The sequence below is a fragment of the Branchiostoma belcheri genome, unplaced genomic scaffold (assembly GCF_001625305.1).
Source record: "Branchiostoma belcheri isolate BF01 breed outbred unplaced genomic scaffold, Haploidv18h27 scaffold154, whole genome shotgun sequence".
Classification (NCBI taxonomy): Eukaryota; Metazoa; Chordata; class Leptocardii; order Amphioxiformes; family Branchiostomatidae; genus Branchiostoma; species Branchiostoma belcheri.
In genome coordinates this window covers 57550-82080 of record NW_017802980.1, presented here as the reverse complement: position 1 = coordinate 82080, position 24531 = coordinate 57550, and the positions used below count along the sequence as shown (strand labels likewise).

General features: G+C 39.9%; 1 protein-coding gene and 1 pseudogene across 1 annotated transcript; one reads left to right on the top strand and one right to left on the bottom strand.

The window, feature by feature from the left end:
• Positions 1-200: 200 nt before the first annotated feature.
• LOC109465610 (slit homolog 1 protein-like) lies at positions 201-1802 on the bottom strand. The gene is made up of 2 exons (XM_019762959.1): positions 1749-1802; positions 201-1467 (listed from the first exon to the last, which is right to left on the bottom strand). Exon 2 carries the CDS (start codon positions 1424-1426, stop codon positions 413-415), a length of 1014 nt encoding a protein of 337 aa, XP_019618518.1. The 5' UTR covers positions 1427-1467; positions 1749-1802; the 3' UTR covers positions 201-412.
• Positions 1559-9286, top strand: LOC109465603 (annotated as a pseudogene).
• The last annotated feature ends 15245 nt before the right edge of the window (positions 9287-24531 follow it).

The window sequence follows — 24531 nt, the reverse complement described above, 5'->3', positions numbered from 1 at the left end:
CGGCAAAAATGTTATAGATTTTATATTTCTTGTGTCACATTAAATGTTATAGTTCGTGTACTTTATTATCAGGTCCATAAATGGCACCGACGTTGTACATATAATGTAATAAGAAATATAAATATGTCCTGATTTTAATATAAGAAGTATATGTTCTATTCTATATAAAAATGTAAAAACACCACATGTACACCGTCCGATAGTCTTTAAACCATTGTATTTCATTACAAATACCACTGCATGTACAAAGCACAACAACGAGGAAAGTCTCTGAAATAAGCTTGGAACTTCTACACTGCAACACACACCAAATATGTATTAAGTAACTGCTCTTTTACTACAGGACATTACAACTGTACATTTTGTGTATACAAAAAAAGGAAAAGCATACTTTACACGTGGATACACTTATTTAGGGGCTTGGCGAGGACACTTCCGGGAATACATATATATCTGGATCAAGGGGAGGATCAAAACTCTTCAGCTGTTCGACTAAAGTAGCAACAGTAGCTTGTTCGCCATTTTTGTACTTCCAAGCAATGAGCATGGCACGTATTTGTCCCCTCATGTTCCTGTCGTTATCTCTGATAAACGCCTCTAATTCAGCCCTTGTGAAACCTAGGTGAGTTGCCAAACTCTCCCATTCCATTCCAAGCTTTACAGCCAATTCGTTCAACTGTCTCTCGGTAACCATGTCTGTGCCCAGAAGGGCGTACCTGTTCCTTTTCTTACACTTGTAACATAACTTGTAACGTAACTTGTATACGCATACGATGGATGGTATTGCAATCACTACACAGGCTAAAATAATTGGCAACAGGTAACGCCATTTGTATCTGCACCAATAGTCTTGGATATCTACAGTTTGTATATCCTTATCTTGACAGCGGACTCCTACCCAGGCACTCGGCTTCTGTTTCACCTGTTCTTTCAGCCACAGGATGTTACAGGTGCAGTTAAACAGGTGAACAGAACAGTCGCACAGACTGTTCAACGGAAGCCCGCCACAGTCGCAGTCGAAAGGGTTCTGACTTAGGTCAACGTACCCGAGACGTTTCGCGGCGTCACCGAACGTTCGCGGAGTGACGCTTGTCAACTTGTTCTTGCTCAGATTGAGTTCGTATAGACTCGGGAACACCTCTAGTGTTCCTTCTATCAGGGTGATTTCGTTAGACGGAAGTTTAAGTCCTCTCAGCTTCTTGAGGCCACCTAACACTCTCAGATCCAGAACAGGTAGTCTGTATCCCGTTAGTGTGAGGTAGGTTGTGTTCAGTGGCAGTTTATTGGGAACGGATGTTGAGCCATTCCCGCTGCAGTCGACATTCAAATATTCAGTACAAGTGCAGCCCACAGGACAGCTAGAAACACACAACGACACAGACGAAGCCACGAACACGAGAAGCCAGTACTTAGACCACCTGGACATTTTACCTTTGGTACCGTGGTTCAAGTGAGCTGACAGGATTCCTGTAGAAAAAGAGAAAAGTTTTGTAAGAATCCCAAGCTGTTAAAAGTGGTATCAAGTCATATTTATAAACGGTTGTCATAAAAATTCAAGATGGCGCCGAACTCCACTAACTTCCTCTTTCTAACTTCATGCCCACATGATCTGAACATCCCTATGAACTGTTCAGTAGCATTTGACGGTAATTTTATACATTAACAGGTCTCTACGCTGGACCAAAAGTCAAGGTAAAGTACAGAAGACGTAAATACGAATGCTTAGGAACTGTAGCAAGATATCTCACCTCAACAGGTTGGTGTTTGTTCGCAAAGTGGTGCACAGGTGGATAACCGATAACCTTTTGGCGTTTTGGTGGCGTGCCAGACTCAATGTTGTCTTTCTAGTGTCATGTGTCACCACAGTTGAAGAAAGCCCATCGCCTATTGGTTATACTTGTCACAGGGTAGTTGACAATCGACATCGACAAGAAAGCCCATCGCCTATTGGTTACACTTGTCACAGGGTAGTTGACAATCGACATCGACAAGAAACCCATCGCCTATTGGTTACACTTGTCACAGGGTAGTTGTGACCTCCAGGCGTTTACTGTGGCTTCTGCATATTGGCTACGGCTGACAGGGTCTCTGTGAACCACCAGCGCAGTGGATGGCGGGAAGGTAAAAAAATACGCTGTCTGTTTATATAATTACCTACGCCTTTGCCACGCCTCTAAAGGTGTTGCACAATAAGCCAAACCCTTGCGGGGCAACCAGGTAACTCTTTTTTCAGAAATCTTGTACCTAGTCGTCGTATCCTTGGTGACCTGTGTTCCAGAGGTCTATACCGAGACTGGAAGTGTATACATTGTGTTTAAGGCGGCAAACTTTGGTTTCTTCAACTGAACTTAAACGTCTGTCGTGCATATTCAGACGGCTGTTTTGAACGCACGCCCACTTTGTGAGGTAGTCGCTGAGGCTTGCTGGGGACGGTCGCGCTCACGGCATGGACAGACAGCTGCATTCGGAAACAGAAAACGTTACACTACCTTTCCGTGAACATGGATCCTGGAAAACTCTGCAAAACAAGATGCGCAGTTCTACGAGGGTGCCGAGACAAGGGCAAAACACAGCAAACACGACAGCACCTTTTCTGTGCTGTTGTTGTTGTTCTTCGTGTTTTTCGCGTTGAATGGCATGGGGTACATTCACCTAGCCAGGCGCCTGGCATATGTTGAGGGCCAACTGGCTTTGCAGTGTGGCAACCCTGTACAGTTAGTCAGCGAGACTGCTAAACAAGACCACGGTGGCATCGAGAAGTTTGAACAGAGTTGGGAACAACGGCCTGACAATGAACAGGCACTAGTATGTCAGTACTTCTGTAAGAGGGTGACATGTTGTCATGAATATGAAATTTCAAACTGGTGCTCTTCGAAAATGAAAGCAATGAACGACGACTTGTTGCAAATGAATGTGTGTCAACCCCATAACTTGTTTCCGTCAAATTTTCTCCTAGTCAGAATTCAAGGGTCATGATTCAAGTATCAACTTCTTTTATGGTCTAATATCTTTCTGTAAACAAAGTTTACACAGTAATGCCAACAGGTTATTTCCCCAATAAGAGTGTTATTCTAATGTGTAATTCTAGCAACAGACGGTAGCCCTCCAACTGTCACCCAATCTCCACCTAAACATGGCGAGGGGAAAACGATCAGACGATGTGTCTTCTGCGGTGAAATGGGAAGGTAAATACCGCTTAAAGTCAATCATATATAATTATGTACACGTATGCATAAGACCAATATTTTCCATGCTATCATGTGTGCCCATGAATATGGGCTGTTCATTCTGTGCAGGAAAATGGAACCTTTGTAATGTGGGTCTGTTTTTCCTTAATCGAATTTGCTCATTGCAAACTAATATTTGAATATTTACAATTTCAAAAAAAAAGTGTCGAATTTCGAATTCTGAGCTGAAACGGCAGCCAGCTTGCTGTTCTGTTAATGATGTTAAGAGGTTATAATTCTATATATATGTACACCGCAGTGCGTATCTTCCACCCTAAAAGTGCACATGGCAGAAGGCACAAGCGACATCACGTCATGGCCAAGGGTGTAGTGGAGGTAAAAATTGGCGGGGAGTGGGGCAGGATCTGTGACAGGAACTGGGGCATGCCTGAGGCTAACGTGGTGTGCAGATACCTCGGGTACGGCGGCGCGACCAGGTAAAATATTTCTGCATCTTCTCAGCAAAATATCGCAGCATAGAGCTACTATGATCAGTATTTGTCATGATCATAATAAACCCTCTATAAACCTTTGAGGTTTTTGGTTTCCCTTCTTGCATATTCTCTTTACCATTTACGGCAAAATGATTTGTTTTTATGTTCAAAAATGTGCAAAAAAGAATCAACAATACTACAGTGCTAAAGACACTGTCACTACTACTGGTACAGGATAACAACATATTGACTTTATCGTCCTTCTTTATATTTATCTGATTTGCCACTTTTACAGAATTTCGATATATGTGTGTTGTAGTACGCACAGAGCTTGTACATGACATGTCACAATGTAGCTACATAAAGTTGCACAGATATCGTCAATGGTACTATATTATCTATTACAGGTCCTATAGGAAGGCTGCAGCTAATTTTGGGGACTACTTTAGTCCAGAATTTTCTCTGAGCGATGTGGAATGTACGGGAAGTGAACAGTCCCTCCAGGAGTGCCGCCATGACTTTGACACCACGGCGTGTAGAGGCAAGTTCGCGGCCGGAGTCAGGTGTACAGGTAGGACGAAGTTTTACGAACTTTCACATTTTGTCGTACGATGTCGTGCGAGTTTGATATAGAATGATTTTCACATAGCTGGTGAAAGAACTTACCACAGACAAAGATTTACATGTAAGATGGTCACCGTCTTTTCCATCCCAACACAGCTGAAATTTGCACCACATACACACGACTATCCGACGAATTCCATCAGTTTGCGAATGCGAATGATCAAACGATGCATTCGACTGGACAATCTTATTCCGTAGAGTGTACCTTGCACCCATGATATAGTAAGATAGAATGTCAAGAAATCAATACGTATGTTTTGATGGCCTGCCATTGTTAAAGATCTATGCAGACATGTGGCTTACAAGAATGACTGTTTGTATTCCTCTTACCCTCTAGTTGCAGACGAATGTGCGTCTAACCCGTGTCAGAACGGTGGGACCTGCCGTGACGGGCTGAACCGCTACACGTGCGACTGTCAGCCGGGGTGGGAGGGCAGGGACTGCGACATCGGTATGTCTACATGTCGTTTTATAACAGATGACACTGCGTTTGTGTTGTTGTTGTGTTGTTGTTGGCACTGTACCTTTTCTGTATTTTTTTCAGTAATGCTACGGTAAAGTTCCATCTTAAATATAAGTATCGAGCCATAAAGTGTACCATTTTATCCTAAGTAAAACTGCAGAAGACTTTCCAGTGCAATCTATAATACTTATCAATGTCTTAGAGTAGGCCAAACCACAAAAAGATTTTTAAGATCATACAGCGGCCAGATGGATAAAAGAGGATGATATGTAACAACAAACCATCCTTCTTTCGATGTTTTGACAGAGATCAACAGGTGTTCCTCCTCTCCGTGTAAAAACAACGCCACCTGTCATGGCGGACAGTACGACTACACCTGTCAGTGCGCTGCAGGCTGGGAGGGGAAGGACTGCGACATCGGTGAGTACTGCAGCTTCATAATCCAGATATTTCACGGTTGGTATACTTTAAAGTGCACATGACACCAAAATATGACCTTTGCTGATTGTATTTGACAGAAATGCAAAAATAAAACACAGATATGCAAATAGAGATTCCCGAAGTGGACAATTGGGAAGCTTGCTAGAGAGTCTCCAAAAATCCACTTTTAGATGGCCATACAAGCTCGATTTCTCAGTCATCATGATTGGAACAAACTTCAAGTGACTATATTGTACACTTCCGATATTTGTATGTATTTTATGGACTTTTTTTGGTGTCATATGCACTTTAAAATACTGTAAAAAGTAAAGGGATGCATTTTAGGACAAATTTCGTCTCCTCCCCCTTAGTTTAACTATTATCACTAGTCTGTTCCGATGACAGTATTCTTGTTTCGCCACAGATACAGACGAATGCATGTCCAGTCCATGTCAGAACGCAGGGCAGTGCGTGGATGGACACCGTGAATATACATGCCTGTGTGAGCCTGGGTGGGAGGGGCCTAACTGTGAGGCTGGTGAGAGTTGTTCCTCTTTGTTTGTTTTCTCATTATGTTTAGACTGGCTATTCTCAACTTAGTTGACATAAGCTTCCTGCTGTTTTTTTTTACATTTTTAGTCCAAAATGATTTGCAAATCAGTAAAAGTAATAGAGATACGTATTTGATGTTTTTTTTTATGTAATCTTTTAACAGAGGTTGACGAGTGCCTGTCCAACCCGTGTGAGAATGCAGTAAAATGCCACAATCTTCTGAATGGCTACAGGTGCGACTGTCAGTCTGGCTGGGAAGGTCTTCGCTGTGAAATCAGTAAGGCATTACTGTAAATCACTGTGAAATGTGTCATTGCAAAGACTCAACGGTTATTTTCAGTAGTATTAAAACACAGTCACTGTTGCATGCAGCAATGGTAGTGTGTACTGTACTTCTAACGACGACTTTGACATCAATATTTTCACCACAGACACAGATGAATGTGAAGCGAAGCCCTGTAAAAATAACGCCACCTGTGTGGACGGAGTCAGTACCTACAGCTGTGTGTGTGGTCCGGGGTGGGGGGGACAGGACTGTGACATACGTGAGTTATAACGTTACTGAAACTATCGATGCCACATTCAACAATTTTTTTATATTGCTTTTAACGTGCACTTGAACTATATATATAACAGAGCTATATCATATTACCGAAGAGCCTACCATGCAAAAACTCTTAAATATACCATAGCACAAGAAGATGCGTTGATTAAGTAGTAATCGAATGACATTTTCCCCAGACAACTGTGCCTCTGACCCGTGTCAGAACAACGGAACATGTCACGTGACCACAGATGGGTATAAGTGCGCATGCTCACCAGGGTAGAGAGGACATCACTGTGAAAACAGTAAGAACATGGCAAAACTTTTCCTAAATGGACAGATGCATTAATTTATATGAAAGATCGAATGAATAGAATAATTGTTATACATCAATTATGTAATAGTATGTTTATTTGAAGTGTAACCGACACTGTTTAATGTTACCTGTTACGAACTGTTAAATATGTTCTTGTGGTGAGGGCTAGTCCTTTATAATAGCCTCCGGCTAGTTGGGCAGTCCCGGCTGTATATGTTTATACAGTCTAATAGATCAAATGAAAACTATGTTGTTCCAACACAGTGGAGAACGTGTGTGAGTCGAACCCCTGTCAGAACCACGGCACGTGTCAGAACGGTGGGGATCACTACATCTGCCGGTGTACACACGGCTGGGGCGGGGTTCACTGCGAAACCGGTACGTTAAACCCTAAACCAGGGGCATGGGAGAATTTTTTGCAATGACTGTAAAAATTACACAGAATTGGCTGATGGGAAGTATCTTGATAAAAAGGCAGAATCATTGTTGCTAAAAAAGGAACTTTTTTCTCTCTCCCAAACAGCCAAAGCGGAAAACGAGCCCAGTGCTCCAGCCTCGTCCAACGAGTCATCGACCCATGGATACCTCGGCATGGCTTCGGTATGCTCTTTCCTGATGTGATAAAGAAACTGTTTCATAACCATTTTCTGTTACGAAATTATACAGAACGCTAAACTAAAGAGCCCTTTACTGTCTGGTGTTCACAATACCATTGCATATATCTGGCGATTCCAACCAGTAGTTGATGCTTTCTTTCAGAGGTCCTCCTCAGCCTGGGTTCACATAGCGGCCAATTCAGGTATGCAACACTCTAGCCGTCTAAAGCTAAGGTCTCAATTGGGAAAAGGGGCCCTGGCGGGTAGTTCCCGGGCTGTTTTTTACCACTTTCGGGCGGGACCCCGACGTGGCCCCGCGAGGCACCCTGCGGCTACCGGGATATTTTTTGGCCCGTCGGGGCCCCGATAAGAATTTAATTCTGAGTTAAATTCTACCCGGGCCCCGCTAACAACAAGACGCCGTGACCTCATCGTGAGAACACCGGGAGGTACCCCTCCGGTTGCCGGCATTCCACCGGGACACATTTCTTACGTCACAGACCAGATGAACAGAATAAAGGTGTGTACTTCGTAAACCCGGGTAAAATGTGTGACCTCACAGATCAAATGATCACAACAAATACGTGAATTCTGCATTACGTATAGGTCAATACAAGACATCGTCAGAGAATCTGCTGGGTACCTGCCGGGTGCCTGCCGGATACCGACCAAAGAGGGTGACAAAATTTCTAACAAAATGCTACTGAAGGAAACTTGTTAATTGTGACCACAAAAAACGATGCCCGCTCGACTCCTGAACCCGGCCGGGGCCAGCCGGGGCTACATCCCCGACGGGCACCGGCGTAATTGGGACCTTAGCTTAAGTAGTGACGCTATTTCTTCTTTTTTTATTTACATCAGTTTCACCTCGAAACAAGGCTCGTGAGAGCCACTTGCATGTTTTGGGTTACAGTGATGACTGCGTGGTCAGATATTTGTTCACCCTAGATTTAAACCGTTGGAGGTCGTACCTAGTGGGGAAACATTCACGGGGAAGCTTGTTCCACAGTAAAGTGGTTCTGGAAAACTGTCAGCATGAAAGCTGTCAGCATGAAATTTTCTCTTGAGTGATGGAGTATTGAGGAAGAAAGGGTGATTTTCTGCTGTTTATGTGGCTAAGCGTGTTCTTGCAGAGAATGTTCGGAGTGGGAGTTTTGTAGATCAGCAAACTGCTTTTAGATAATAGAAGCATGGACGTCACAACTCTGAGAAGGTAATTGTTATCTAAGTCACTTCTTCGTCATTTTACAAGCAGTGCAAGGCTAATTGTTTTTAATTAATTTTCATTTCAACTAGATTCCAGTGACCACACTGTTACCATTAAGCGTAAGTGTTTCTTCGCCGTTATTTTCTAATCAAAATTTCATCACGTTTCCTTACTTTTAACATAAGTACCTAATTGTATTAGTGATGGATATTCAATGCGGAAATTTCGGTTTCTATTGGTTTCAATCAAACAAGCATTAAAGGTTTACGGGACAATTTATACAGTTGGTCATGGGGTGCTGGCTGGCCACTGGCGTACGGTTCGCTCCAACAAGTTCCACTTCGACCATGGAAAGCTGAAGATACTGGAAGAAGGGGACTACTACATCTACAGCCAGGTACGATATGGCTAAGGATTGTAACGTCTTCTTAGTTGTAGTCTGTACATTAGCACCATTGAAGGTATCGTAAAAGGTCAATTAATGACCAGTATATTCACACTGTCAGGTTCTACTGCCAACAACATAGTATACTTATCAAAATTGAGCTTATGATATAGCTTTGTCATTGTTTTCAGATTGTTCCTTCTATCTTTTCCAATTTTGTCAGTTTCCAACGTCACTGATATGGACGGTGATTTATTCCAGGTTTATTTTCATGAAAATGAGAAAGCCACCCTCACAACCAACTACACTGTCAAGGTGGCGAGTAAAGATGGCGGCACGGATTCCTTCCTGACATGCGTACATGAGATGTACGGATACCCCCATACAAAACGTGCTTCACAGCGGGCATGCGCAAACTGTACAAGAAGGATATCGTCTATCTGTATGTGCCGTGTGACGGTTGCGTCATCGCTCTGGATCACGATACCACGTTTTTCGGCCTAGTGAAGATCAATTAGAGTTTCTTCAAAGATTCAAGTAGCAAAATATCAACTATGTTCCCTTCATGTACAGTTCATAGAATCTAATTGCAAGTTTATAATAACAGGATATCTTAGTATAAAACTAATATGGAGACGTATCGTGTATCTTATATCAACCTATCATAGCGAGGTGATGATGCCATGACTAGCTTCTATCAGGCATATTATGCTTTGATTTAGTGTGTTTTTACAATAGACGTACTATACAAGTGATCCTAAAACTATGATATATATAATAGAGACGGAATCAAAGCTTGCAATTGTCATTTAAAAATTGCCCGATGATAAGCCTGAACTGTGTTGCAGCTAGTTCACTGCCAAAGGATTTTTATGTACATGTATATATTTATTGGCGAAGTTCATACTTTTAGATATAGAAATAGATACCACCATACGAAAATGGTAGTTAATAAGATGTACATTCTTGCTGGTTTGGTTCGACGTTTTGACTTTGTAGTAAAGCTGATAAAGACACCGATGTTTTTGCATAGACAGCAATAGTCAGTTAATAATTGCATATTTGAATGTTAAAATACTCATTTTGATATCTGGTAATTTTGGTTAAGCGGAATATGTATACGTATATATTTCTCTAAACATTCCAAGTCATAACTACAGCTCAACATTGAATATAAAGTGAATTATATTATGCTGGGTTTAATGTACTGTTTGATTTTGAGTTGTGTAAATAAATCATTCAGTCACTACTTTTTCTAGATCCCTTTTTCATGTGCACTAAATAATAGAACAGTTGCGTTATTTTTTTTTTTTAAGTTAAAATCTTTATTTAAATCAATATATACAATATACAAAACCCATTCTGTGTACAATTCTGGTACTACTATGGCACTACTCTGTCTACAATATTCTATTTGATGGACATACAATCATATCTACGGTACTTTAACATGTCCCGAATAAAAAGCGGTCAGCAGTCTATTTGAAGTGGCTTAAAGAAACGGAACATATTTTGAGCTGTTGTTGAGATTTACATAGTACATTCTCCTGAAAGTTTATCAATCCAGTTCTGTAATAATTGTACATGTGATTCGGTATTTGTTAATGTTTTTTCGATCTTAAATTTTTCCATACATTCTCTGACAAATAAATTAAAACAATCTATTCTGTTGTAGTAATTTTTATCTTTGTTTAATGCCCAACTCTTAAAAATTACATGTAGTGCTATGGCTATGGTATGATTTGCGATTCTGTCTATATATGTATTTCTTGAAATTCCCAGTATACATGTTTTAAAGTCCATATCAATATCAGTTATACTACTTAACAATTTTTTTACCCTTTCCCAGAAGCTGTTTACTCTTTTACATTTAAAGAACATGTGTTCGTCGTCTTCTATCATCATACATATCATACATAAAGGTGAATTTATTATTTTCCATTTGAAAAGATTTTTGTTGTTCGGGAGTATTCTGTGCAAAAATTTGAACATGCATGAAATTTGATAGTTTTCTTTCTGTTGTGAGATTGACCGTTCTGTCTTTCCACGGGATTTGAAAGACTGCTGGATCAATTTGAAATTTATTTGTCCAAATATTTTCCACCTGTGATTTTTGAATTTTGTCTGAAATTATCATCTTGTAAAGATATTTACAAGTGTATTTGGTAAAATCAAAATTTTGCACCGTTACCGGTCTTGACTCATGTTCTCTTTTCAACAGCAATAGCCAGCTTTTGGGAATAGCGTTTTTTATCATGTAAATTTCGCTTAGCCAGTTAGTACGATCTTGTAATTTGTTGAGTATACAATTCTCATTTATACAGAGGTTGTCGTCCAGCAAGTCATCTATGTATATGATATTTGAGTGTATCCATTTTTTGAAAAACAAAGATCTTCTTTTTTGTTGTCCTTGTGTATTTACAATAAATCGTGATCCCCACAATATGTGGCTTTTAACCTCATGTGCAGTCTCAGGTTCTGACACATCTCCTCCTCCTGCCTTGTGCCAACCTAAAATGACATGTTGATAGAATAGTGGTATAGTCTCCATGTTTGGACAGTTCAATCTATTTCTAAAATGCATTTTTATAATTAGAAATTAGTTGCGTTATGAAATAATGCATGAAGTAGATATTGATGTAGGAGAGAAAATAAGTAAACTAGAGTTCCCCGATCTCTAATGATGTTAATCTTTATGACTGACAAAGTTTAGATTAGATTATTCCCCCCTGATTTAAGAAATAGGAACCTAATTTTCATGAATTATATCATTTTATCATAATCTCAACCAAAAGACAGTCTTATATTAACAAAGAATGCATTCAGCATTTCCTAATAAATTATGCAAATGAGGTCCTGATTTGAATAAATTATGTTTAATGATGTTCACCTCAATTTAACTTTCAAATACCACAAGTATGGAATTCCAGGCAGTTATCATTACATAATTATAAAATTTTCTCATTAATTATGCAAATTAAGTCATTATTAACATAATCAATATCTTCCTGTGTTTCTCTCATTGTCAATTACCAATGTCACAAGCTTCAATTGTCCTATCATGGAATGCAGCTGATTTATAGAATTTCCCCATAAATTATGCAAATTACATCCATATTTGCATAATTGCCACATCATTATATTAAACATCACATAAGCTACCTACATACCAAAAATCACAGCGATCCGTCAACCGGTTCTTGAGTTATCCCCTTTTGAATATTTTCAAGAATTTATCCCTGCAGTTCCAGAACAAGCCGCTAGGGGGCCTAAACTCATGTCACTTCTTTCCCAGCACAAGAGCTACCTACCATCTAAATTTCATCACCATAGCATGTCTAGATCATGAGATATTAAAACCGGAAGTTCAGCTGCAGTACCATAATAAGCCGCTAGGGGGTCCAAAATCTAATCATTTTGAGGTCTCATCAAGACCTACCCACCTACCAAGTATCAAGACAATCCATCAAGGCCTTCTCAAGTTATCGTGTTTACAGACAGACACACACACACACACACACACACACACACACAAACACACACGTACACGAACGCCCCTGAAAACATAACCTTCTTGGCGAAGGTAATAAATCAATGACCTCCTTGACGGAAATATGTTTTCAAGTGCTTAGCATATTGTCTATGTCAAACCACGGAAATAGTATTTTCAATCATGCTATCCTGCTATATAAGACAGTATCCTGCTATATAAGACAGTTTACTCCACATATGAGCCCACACGTGTACATGTCCATATCCAAGTACGCGATTGCCTTGTGAAAGTGAAAGAGGTACAGAAGGCTGTATTTCCTCCAAGCCAGCCAAGCCTATTTGACAGAGATAGATCGTCATCTTGATTACCCCCAGATAACCCCGCGAGGGGTGCCGTTAGGGGGGGGGGAGGTCAAGGCTAAGGCGGGCAGGCCGCCAGCCCGGCCCGGAACGACTCAACATTGGGAGCCACGACTACCGGGCCGGGTAAGGAGTTCCACTGTGGAATGGTACGGGGAAAAAAAGAAAATCTGTATGTGTCTGTGCGTGCGTTAATGGGCCGATATTTAAGAGAATGGCAGGAAGAACAATGACCGCCCACAACAAAGGTGTTATGACTATCAAAATTTATTTTCATTTGATCAGAGTTGCCGTGTTAGTATATATATTCCAAGTTTTTCCTTTGTATTAGTGCTTTAATAATGAAGTTTAAGGAATTGAAAAGAGATGACGGATATTTCATAATGACGTTGGCAGTTGATCCTTCGTTTTATGGTTACCTTTTAGGAATTGACTACTGTAAAACACACCAGTGCAAGAACGGCGCCATATGCCAACTGGAAGAAGATGGTTACACCTGTATTTGCCCCAAAGGTTGGCAAGGAAAATATTGCCAAGAAAAGGGTGAGTAAATGTCATCTCGGGGTACGTAGGGTATACTAGTCTCATTAATTTCATACATATGGCCTGGAGGCTAAATTGCAGGCCATTTTTGCATATCTTTGAAACCCGAAGGTATGAATTCTTAGAGCGAGAGAGAAAGAGAGATTTCGTCTTGTTTCGGAAACTTAATTTGGATTGACTACTGAAGGTTCAATTCACATATGCCAATTTATAATAGACCACTGTGAAACACACCTGTGCCAGAACAGCTCCACCTGCCGGACCAATGAAGATGGCTACACCTGTAATTGCACCAAGGGCTGGTATGGAGAGTATTGCCACAAGCGTGAGTAAATGTGGTCTCAGCCATTGGTGCACTATAAGCATTGTGATGGAAACACATAGATATCCATTTTAGTCAGATTAATAATAATGCCAATGGGTAAAAATACACAAAGGTAAGTTGTTTGACCAACTTCTAGTATTCTGAGTTGTAGTAAATTTCAATAGATACACCTGTATCTGTGCTGGAGGCTGGGAAGGGGAGTATTGCCAAGAATGTCATTCCAGGCTTTGTTTAAAAGATTCTAAAAGTTATTTTTATTATCTGCAGTGTTAACACTAGCATCTCCTTAAGCTAAACATATTTTTTTTATTTTCAAATAAAACATTGTTCTGCAAGAGCAACAACGGACCCGCCACATGAAGCAGTACGGTAGTCCACAACAGCTGGTAGGCCTTTTACATACAATTTCATACATGCAACACCTATTCTTTTTTTTTATTGTTTATTGTTTATTTATTATTTGCACGTATATAAAAAAAATTACATAATCAAATAATAACAATCAGAGAATATGCGGGGTAGGCCAGAAATCTAGGTGGTTTTTTAAAGGGCCTACCCCAAACAAAGGTAACTTATGACAAAACATATTTGAATTAAACATCAAAATTAAACAATGAAATAATTGATTAATAAAACAAAATCAAGACAAAATCCTATACAAAGAAAAACGACAACGTTGGCGTTACAAAGGACATTGTCCTTGAACGTTACGAAGCATTTTGTCTTCTAGAGAAAACATCGACAGTAGGTGACGAATCTATGCCGATTCCCTAGACATTTGCTGACGTCACTTCCGTTTCCGGTGACTATGTGAGCCTGTCTGGCGCCCGAACCTTCGGGACCTAGCCTCTACCAGGCACCGCGGATCGCTGGAAAAATAGTAGAAATTGGCCGAAACAAAGGGACAGCACACCAGAGACGATCCAGGGCCATAGAAGCTCCAATTTGCGACCCACGGAGCTTCTATGGCCCTGGATCCTCTCTGGCACACCATCCCTTCACTTCGGCCAACCTCCACCATTTTTCCAGCGATCCGCGGTGCCTACCGACCAGTAGAGGCTATTCGGGACCGTCTGACAATCTGCGACGTCCCGAACTCGCTGATTTTTTTTTTTAATTTTTTATTGGTATTTCGAAATACAAAAACATGTACAGACAAGACATGAACAAAGCAAAAAGTAATAACGTAATGGTAACAGAGAAATAATCCACGGATCCAAAAATACAATCGACATAAAACAAGGATAACAGCAGGGAAAAACTTCGAAATAATAGTACTTGATCTACTATAATACAGATGACAGAACAATGTGAATATACAGTAAGATGAAACTTGAAATAATAACAACCAAAGTCAATAATATATATATATATATATAAATCAACTAATTAGGCAACAACAGGGGAGACAATAGGAAGAAGTAAATAATGGCAACAAAAATCCATAATTGGAACGTAAATATCACAATGTCAACAACAGATAGATAATACATGACAGGTAATATGGACAGGCTGAGAAGAAGCAGAACAAATGGAAGATAACAGCGTACTAATTAACAATGTTTAATGGGAAAGCCTCCCATTTACGAAAATGAATATCTAATTTGTTTCTTCTCTCTGCTATCATATATTCTGTCTTGTAATATCTCTTTACATACGAAATGTAATGATTTACAACTAGTTTTTGTCTCTCTGTATGAAGATATAATGTTTGGCCACTTGAATTAACAAATTCTCGATTACATTACAATTTTCAGATATGTCACCTAAAATAATTGTCTGGAAGTCCAGATGTAAGGTTTTATTTACTGTTGTTTTAAACCACATTTCTACATCGGTCCAACATGTAACAACTCTCGGGCAGTCCCAGAATAAGTGCCTAATGGTCTCTACTTCCTCACAGTGTACACAATTAGGGCTATTTAGAATTTTCCAAATGTGTAACATTTTCTTTGTGGCTAACAATTTGTGCAACATTTTGTATTGAAAAATTCTTAGTTTCGGGCATATAGTCACGGCATAAATTAATTTAAAAACCCATTTCCACGGTATAATTATATTAAATTCATCCTCCCAGTGTCTTTGTATGTTCAGTGGGTTTGTAGCACTATTTCTGATTGCAAAAAAGATTTATAGATGATTTTGTTTATTTTAGTTCCCTTCAACCATACGTAATTTGCTATATGAGGTAAGATAGGGCCTATTACTGGTGTCTTCTCTAACATCTTTTTTTTCCAGTTTCGCGGTATTTGCAACACCTATTCTTTACATTTCAGTAAGATTTTATTAATGCCTCTGCATGATGTTTAATACTGTTTGGAGATTAATCATTAACAGAAGTACAGATACATTTTTTTGTTACGTTTGATTTTTTTTATTTTAGCCATCATTGCTGTCGGTGCATATTCCAGCAAGGACAGGTGAGTTACCAATAATATATGATCATTAAGGTACCTTAGTAGTTACATGATGGCTTTGATCATACTGCAGCATTGATTTTAAGAGAGCACTAAACACATGACCCCTGACCTCATGGACTGACTTATTCTCCGACTGGAATGACATGGACTATGATTATGCCTTATGATTGTGACTATTTGTTTCCGTTGACATGTCTTGCTTTTTATGTTTGATTATTTGTAATCTCTGTTCATATAACTGATTATCTGTATGTTTAATTATTTGATGTTTATGTCTTTTGTAACTTGTTCTGTTGGGCTACCTTGGAAATCAGTTGTCTTAAACTGAAGGTACCCCCAAACTGTTTTTAAGATGAATAAATAAATAAATAAATAAGATGAATTGTTTTTTCTTATATTCTAACTAACGTTGCTTTTTTCTGTTTAAAAGATACATCAGAAAAAGCACAAGGTGGAGAAACACAAGTGACTGGTAGGTTACGCCGTTTGAATCTCATTTGAATATGACAGTTCAAAACGTGATTTTTCAATTCCTCAAATTGGTCGACTGAAAATCAGTATCTAACTAGAATTCCACGACCTCACACCTTTGCCAAAGTATTGAGTTTTTTTTAAATTCATTCTATGCACTGATAATGTTCTTATTTGCATGCGTACAATGTTCATCCAAATGACCTCATTTGTATCAAGTATAAACTATTCTGACACAGACAGTTAATTTTGAATTCCCTATTCGTTGTGCAAATATCCTGCCTCAGCATTTCATTGTGTCAAACTAACACGCCAAAAATCAGAAGAACATTGTGTGGTGTGAAGATCTATGTGAGATGTACTTTTAAAACGTGTTCTTTTATTTGATCCTTAGGCACATTTATCCCATGGCAGGACTTCACTGAAAGAAGGTTTGGGCTTCGGAAAGGGCAGCTGGAGATAAAAGAGTCTGGAATGTACTTAATTTACAGCCAGATACATGTATCTATGAAGATAAATTTACAGTTATACCTGACAAAAATATATGTTTATATCCTTCCCTCAGTAGTCCGTGACACTTAAAAAAACGTAGATTGGAAGTGGGCTTTGCATGCATTTTACTTCATTAATAGGTCCAATGTATTTGTATAAATCCATTCTAGCAATATCTAACCCGTGTGTATCTAACTAGTCTGATCTTTTACAGATTGACTTTGCCTTACAAGATGGTTATCTACCGGTCAAATATTCCATCAACAAGTTTGAGGACAAACAGTTGACCTGCGTATCACCGATGTTCGGCGAGTATCCCAGAAACACCTGTTACACCGCCGGAGTTTTGAACTTGGAGAAGGGAGACAGGCTGGTCCTCTCCATACAGTGCCATGCAACATGCTCGGTCTACACATATGATGATACAACGTTTTGGGGTGCGATTAAACTGGCAACCTAACTAGAATGATTTGCAATTGTCCTCTTGCTGTATGATATGTAAAGGCTCAAATTTGATTTGTCTTGTTACTCAGAATGAGCCATCCTGTTTTGTTTTGCGCAGCAAGTCTTTTGAGACTGACTGAGAGAGAGAGAGATTTCATTGAAAATGTGATTCGCAGTAACTCAATGTATTACGGCGTTCAGACTAAGTACATGCCAATTTCTGTGTATGCTCATGATTTTAATTAGAGGACATGTTTAACATTTTATCATATCCTGGGAATTGAGAAAAGCGTGCTTATGATATACATGTTATTTCTACTTCATTCTTCTTTGGGAAGACTGTAAATAAGCCTTTTTATATGATTTCTGTTCTTGTTTGAACTTTGGCAGGAGGGATCTATGTACATACAGTTTTTAGAAGACAGGTTAGAACTAAAAAAATGAATGTATTGCGAAAATGTTTTTGACGAGCTATAAGAATTGGTCTGGTGTCACTGTATCACACTGTGGATTTTCACACAATTGGAGACATTTACCTGAACATAAATGCAAAACGCAAATTATGCTATCAACACAGCCAGGTCCCATACGTACATATTCTGTATCTGTATTGGTAAAGCCGGTATAACTGCCCTTCGGCGTAGCATACCAACTTATATTGAATAGTAACTATTTAAGTTCAAGTTTATACATCTGTAAAACAATGTAGTTGACTTAAACTGTTACCTTTTGTTTTGTACTTTTAAATTAAATTGAATTCCACGATCTCATGTCTTCGTATGGTGGACCAGTTACAAATCTTTACTCATTAATTTCGCAAATGAGAGCCTCATTTAAAGTTAAGTTAACGGTGCACACCCCAGTTCTTGCGCGACCGGGGTCCGCGATAGTCCGTTGTAAAAAAGTGACGAAAGGGTTTTGAGGGTCCAAGTTTGAGGTGACATTTCTCATAAACTGCCACGAAGTGCCATTAAACATTAACATGGCTGAAGAGTGTAGGAAGTGGTGTTTTTGGGGTGAAAATTTCTTTTGGCTCCGAACCTTACTTCCGGGTATCCTTGCGCGCCAAGTGTAATCCGCCCGTTTGACCTAGATTTCGTTCTGCGCCCTCGTAGGGGTGGATTTGCAACCCCTCGCGCCGTGGACTGTTTAGAAAATTACAGTACTAGAATTTTCTTTATAATTAACTCGAGTATAGTCAAGGCTTGGGTCTTTCTGCCAGCATCAGTCATTTCTGCCGGAAAATTTTTTTCTATGGGATTATCCTACGCGAAAATTCGCAATTTTGGGCATTAATTTTGGAGTGAAAAAAATGTTTTTTCCGTTGATTTCACCAAACTTAAAAAGGTTGAAGAAACCTCGGCTCTGAAGAGATATCCTTTCGTCCAATATACAGTTATTCTCATTCCGAATTATTCCACGCCAGATACGGTCGCTAGATTTGAGGGTGTGCAGCCTCCAATAGAGACGCCAAATAAACTGGGGTGTGCCCCCTTAAAGCCCTCCCGCAACCATTACCATGGTCGCATATGGCGATGCCCATCTCCGCTTCTTAGCCCTTGGGCCACACGATTGTGCAATCACTACAGCAGGGGGCTAGTCCGCTGGTAGCCCACATACTCTTTCTCAAACGCTGGGTGCTAAGCAGAGGAGGCAGTATGCACCATTTTAAGAGTCTTTGGTATGACTCGGTCGGGATCTAACACACGACCTACGGACTCGATCAGTACAAGGCGAGCACTTGGCCATTGCACCGGTTGCATGAATCATATCAGTTTATCATGTTCTGCACCCAATGACAGTCTTATCGTAAAAAAACCCTCATTACCCTGACTGTCTATTGCACTACTTACGAAGGCGAACTGTTAATAACCACAATGCAACATCCTCGCTGAAAAAAACCCCAGAAAGAATCCTGGGTGCCGTACGCGTTCCCCGGGTAACGAAATGTAATAGGCCTGACAGACACTCTATCAACTTGAGGGGACCGTTTTTATGTACATAACAGTTGTTCTCTTGACAGTTGAGAAGGAGTCATTTGACAGTCGCGGTAGTGGAGACTGTTGTGATTGGGCTCTGTAACAAATGAACCGGCCTCAGCGGCTGCCCAGGGCAGTGACCCGTACATGGCGTTTCGTTCCATGTTTGCAACTCGGTGCAGTTGCGGGGCCTTTTTGCCTCAGTTCTTAAGACGTTTTCAGCTGATTTGATCCAACAAAAGGGCTAAGACATCAAGATGGGTAAATACAGGGAAGACGGGAATTACAGGAACGAAACGCGACGTGACGACAAAAGATGTTTACAGCTAGTTCTGGCTGGCACTGTGTGTCTGGTTGTGTGTTCCCTCCTTATGAACGTTCTTATTTACGTTCACTTGACGGCGGCCATTGCAGAACAAACGGCGACCATTACAGACCAGACGGCGGCCATTGCAGACCAGACGGCGACCATTGCGGACCAGACGGAGGCCATTGCAGACCAGACGGTAGAGATTGAAGACCTGTCGCGCAGACTCGGGGACGTCGAGGGGCAAGGCAACATACAAGACAGAGCCAGGAATCAGGTTATCTCAGTTCCATTGAAAACTTCCTCATTAGACATTGCAACAAAACCTTTGAGGTATGCAAACGTGGGGCTCATTTTGTTTCCTCGTAGTTTTGCCGTTGACAGAACTCAGGTTTTTTACTTTGCCTACACTTTGTAGGTGTATCACATTCATTTGTCAAATGTGAGCTGCGTACCCTCCACGATTTATATTTCTAACAATATAATATGTTTTGTCAGTTTCAGTCGCAGACCCATTTCCCAAGACAGTCTCAGCAAGGTGGACTAGTGAGAAAGAGGGATGGTTAGTTTTAATTTAGTTTTTCCGAAGCATACATTCAGTTATCTCGATAAATGCCTACATTTATTGCATAGACTCTGAAATAGGTTGACTCATCATTTACTGTATTTTTTCCTGATTTCAAGCACGATCGACATGTAGATCGTACGAGTACCAATGCCATGATGGCCGCTGCATTCCCTACTATAGGGAGTGCAATGGCCGTGAAGACTGCCCCGACGGCTCGGACGAACTTCCGTTGAATTCAAACTGCTGTAAGTACTTCTTGACGACCAGATTACTTCTTAAGTCATCAACGCCCTGACCAACATTTATCACTTTCTAACAAATTATTTATTTCTGTAGTTCTGCATAGTTTATAATTCAGAATCAAGTCTTATGCATTACTATTCGTGTACAGATCTTTCACGACATAATTTGTTAAAGCTTAGTAATTTATGTCACATTTACGGAAACCGCATTAACTGTAAATTTCAATAGATACAATTGTATATCCCGACCTTTTCCTTTTCAGTTTTACAAAACTGAGCAATACAGTTGAATTCAAATTAAGTCTAAGCAAGTGAAAGCGGATATAACATATGTTTCATGCTGATTTTGCCATTAAATTTTTGTCTTATGGCTGCATTTTAAAATAGACCACTGTGACGAACACCAGTGCCAACACAACGCCACCTGCCACGCCAATGAAGACGGTTACACCTGTATCTGTACTGGAGGCTGGGAAGGGGAGTATTGCCACGAATGTGATTCCAGGCTTTGTTTAAAAGATTTTAAAAGAGGTACACATGTCTTGTAACAGCAGTATCATGAGGTCTTTTTATCGCTTTTTGCAAAATTATCATCTCTCTTATCTGCATTGTTAACACTAGCATATCTATAAGCAAAACAGTTTTTTTTATTTTCGAATAAAAATTGTTCTGCAAGAGCAACAACGGACCCGCCACATGAAGCAGTACAGTAGTCCACAACAGCTGGTAGGCCTTTTACATACAATTTCATACATGCAACACCTATTCTTTACATTTCAAAAAGTTATATCAATGCCTCTGCATGATGTCGGTTTGATACTGTTTGGGGATTAATCATAACAGAAGTACAGATACATTTTTTTCGTTTTTGGTTACTTTTGATTTTTTTCAAATTTTTAGCCATCATTGCTGTCGGTGCATATTCCAGCAAGGCTCGGTGAGTTACTAATATGTTCTTTCAGGTACCTAATGTATGTTCAATTACATGATAGCTTGAATCATAGTGCAGCATTGGTTTATTACATTTTAACTGACGTTGTTTTTTTCTGTTTGAAAGATACATCAGCAGTAGCTGGTGCAGTACAAGTGACTGGTAGGTTACGCCAATTGAATCTCATTATGAAATCAATATATCAGTTCAAAACGTGAGAATCTGTGAATGGTCGACAAACGATCTGTATCTAAACTAGAATCCCACGACCTCACACCTTCTCCAAATAATCGATCTTTTTCAATAATTATCATAAGAAGACAATGTTTTTATCTGCATACGTATCAACGTTCATCCAAATGATGTCATTTGCATCAAGCTATAAACTATCCTGGCACAGAAGGCTGTGTAGTACTGTAAATGAGCTCAATGTCGTCATTCGTTATGCAAATTAGGTCCTGTCTCAGCATTGCATTGTGTCAAATCTAATCTACTTAAACACCAAACATCAGAAGAGGCTTGTGTGAAGATCTATCAAGTGAGATACTCTAACATGTTCTTTTATTTTATCATCAGGCACATTTACCCAATGGAAGCACATAACTGAAAGAAGGTTTGGGCTTCGGGAAGGACAGTTGGAAATAAAAGAGTCTGGAAAGTACTTCATTTACAGCCAGGTATCTATTAAGATAAATGTACACTCAGATGTACAAAAATATGTGTTCATTCCTCCGTGCCTCTTTTCAAAACGTGACTATGAAGTCGACTTTGTATTTTACTTCATTAATATGTCGTATGTCCAGTGCGTTTGTGTAAAACCATTCCAGCAATATCTAACCTGTGTGCGACGTTAAGATCTGTGTTTTGATGCTAAATATGAACTTTTAAGTTAAAATTAAAATTTCACAGATGTATGGAGAATTGACAAGTCGGGTCTTTTTCAGGTTTTCTTCCGCTCGGGTACCATGGCCAAATATTCCATCAGAAGGTTCGTGGGACCAATGCATAAATATATGTTGACCTGTGTATCATCGGTTATCAATAGCCCGCTGCCGCCAGGACAAACCTGTTACACAGCCGGAGTGTTAGACTTAAAGAAGGGAGACAGGTTAGTCCTATCCGTACAGTGTAGTAACTGTTGGATATACGCATTCGACGATGCAACGTTTTGGGGCGCGATTAAACTGTCTTCTTAACCGATAACAGAATGGTTTCTCCAGCGCTATGAGTCATATTGTGATGAATGCTTGGTACCGTTTGATATTACTTTGAAAGTGCGAATCGCGCTAACTCACTACGCCTTTCAGGCTAAGATCATTATGACAACTTCTGTATATTATATGGTCTTGATGAATTTGATGTACATTTGAGGTCATGTTCACCCTTTTATTTGAGGTCATGTTCCCTGGGAATCAACAAAATGTGTATTGAGGATATACATATTATATACATGTTCGTTTTTCCTTAAAACACTATAAATAAGCCGTCAAAATAATTTTTGGGCGATCATCAAATATAAAAATATATGATGAATATAAGAAATGACTAAATATTGAATACTCACGGTATCCACATTGCCAAGCCAAACAATATGGGATTGTTACATTTTACTGTTTAATTTCCAGTCTTGCCTTAGCACTAATAATGTAAAAAGTGTGTTGTTCGTACAATTTTGTTTGTGAAAATGATAAAGGACTATTTTCTTTAACGTTGTCTTTTTGTTAACGCATATGTACCCTTCACTTGTTTATCACATATGAAGGTTTACTACATTGCTTCCTCGTTGCCCAAACAACCAGCTAAGTTGAATGCCATCTAAGTTAATTTACCTGCGCTCCCATGCTCCCCCTACCAACTTGGGCTAACAAATAACAAAAGCTTAAGCTAATGGCCCCGATCATGGCAGGCCAAAACTGTTTTGTGTACACAACAGTGTCTCACCTGACAGAACAACTTAATACCCATGACAGGAATAATTCTGCGGTAACGCCTTCTAACAAAGCCAACAAACCACTGTTGCCTAAGGCAAATATGCCGTGACCCGTACATCACCTTCCTGTTAGTATGTCTTCTTGTGGCGATCGTTCTTGTTTACGTTCAACTGACCGCGGCCATTGCAGACCTGTCAAGAAGAGTCGAGTCAGGGGAGAGCAGGGGCACAGAGGGGAGTTGATTAGACTGATACAATATTGGTTGTATCATACAAAAGACATGCAGAAAGGCTGTGCCCTGCTGTGAGAAATGGCCTAATAGAGGCCAACCAAATGTTGACAATGGTTTAGGAAGTAAACTTCTACCTAAGTTATCAAAAAGGAGTGCGTGGCATTATACTCTTGTTGATGACATAGCGAAGATAACGTTCCTTATTGGCCAAGCATGCATAGCTAAGCTGGTAACCAAGTTATTCATATCCACCTATTACGAGTACATTATGCAATATAGGCACATGCCAAGTGTAGTTTATCCTTATACCGTCTGACCATAAATATAAGTTTATATAGACTATAAAGCAGGTACCAAGGCAGGTACCAAGGCTAAGTACCAATAATATATAAGTCACACTAATTCATCAACACTCAGAGCAAATACTATTTGAGCTAACATTTGGTCTATAGTGGCAGTGTCTTTTCACATGGTGTATTTTGATGTACAAGTACCAAAACTGTGTTTGAGAAGATCCTACCTGCAAACCGCTATCCTATTCCTACGGCCCTTTAACATCATTGCCTATAGCTACAATGTAGTTTACCTTTCACACAGCACTGCAGCCAACTAGCCTGACGGAACTTTACATGTAAACCTCTCTGTTATCTGTCCGTGTAGGGATCATTTGTCGTGTCTCAATCTCTGACCCTGTGTCCAGCCTACCTGTGTAATACTCCTTACCAATTTTTACCATAATAAACAACACTGCTAAGACCGCAAACGCTACCACGCAAATTGTGGTGATCCCATTGTGGTTTCAAGCTTCCCGTTTCAACACGTGGGTCGGTTTCTGGTATGGTGGCGTCGTTTCCTTGTTCTGAGTCCACAAACGTGACTTCTGGGTCACATTTGAAGTCAGAGAGGGGCACGTCTGATACGAAAGACCCGTTCAGATTTGCGGGGCTGTCACAGTTGACAAAGAGCTGGCTATTTACTTGCATTCCATTTACGTGCTAAGCACCTTTACCTGTGTTAACAAATATT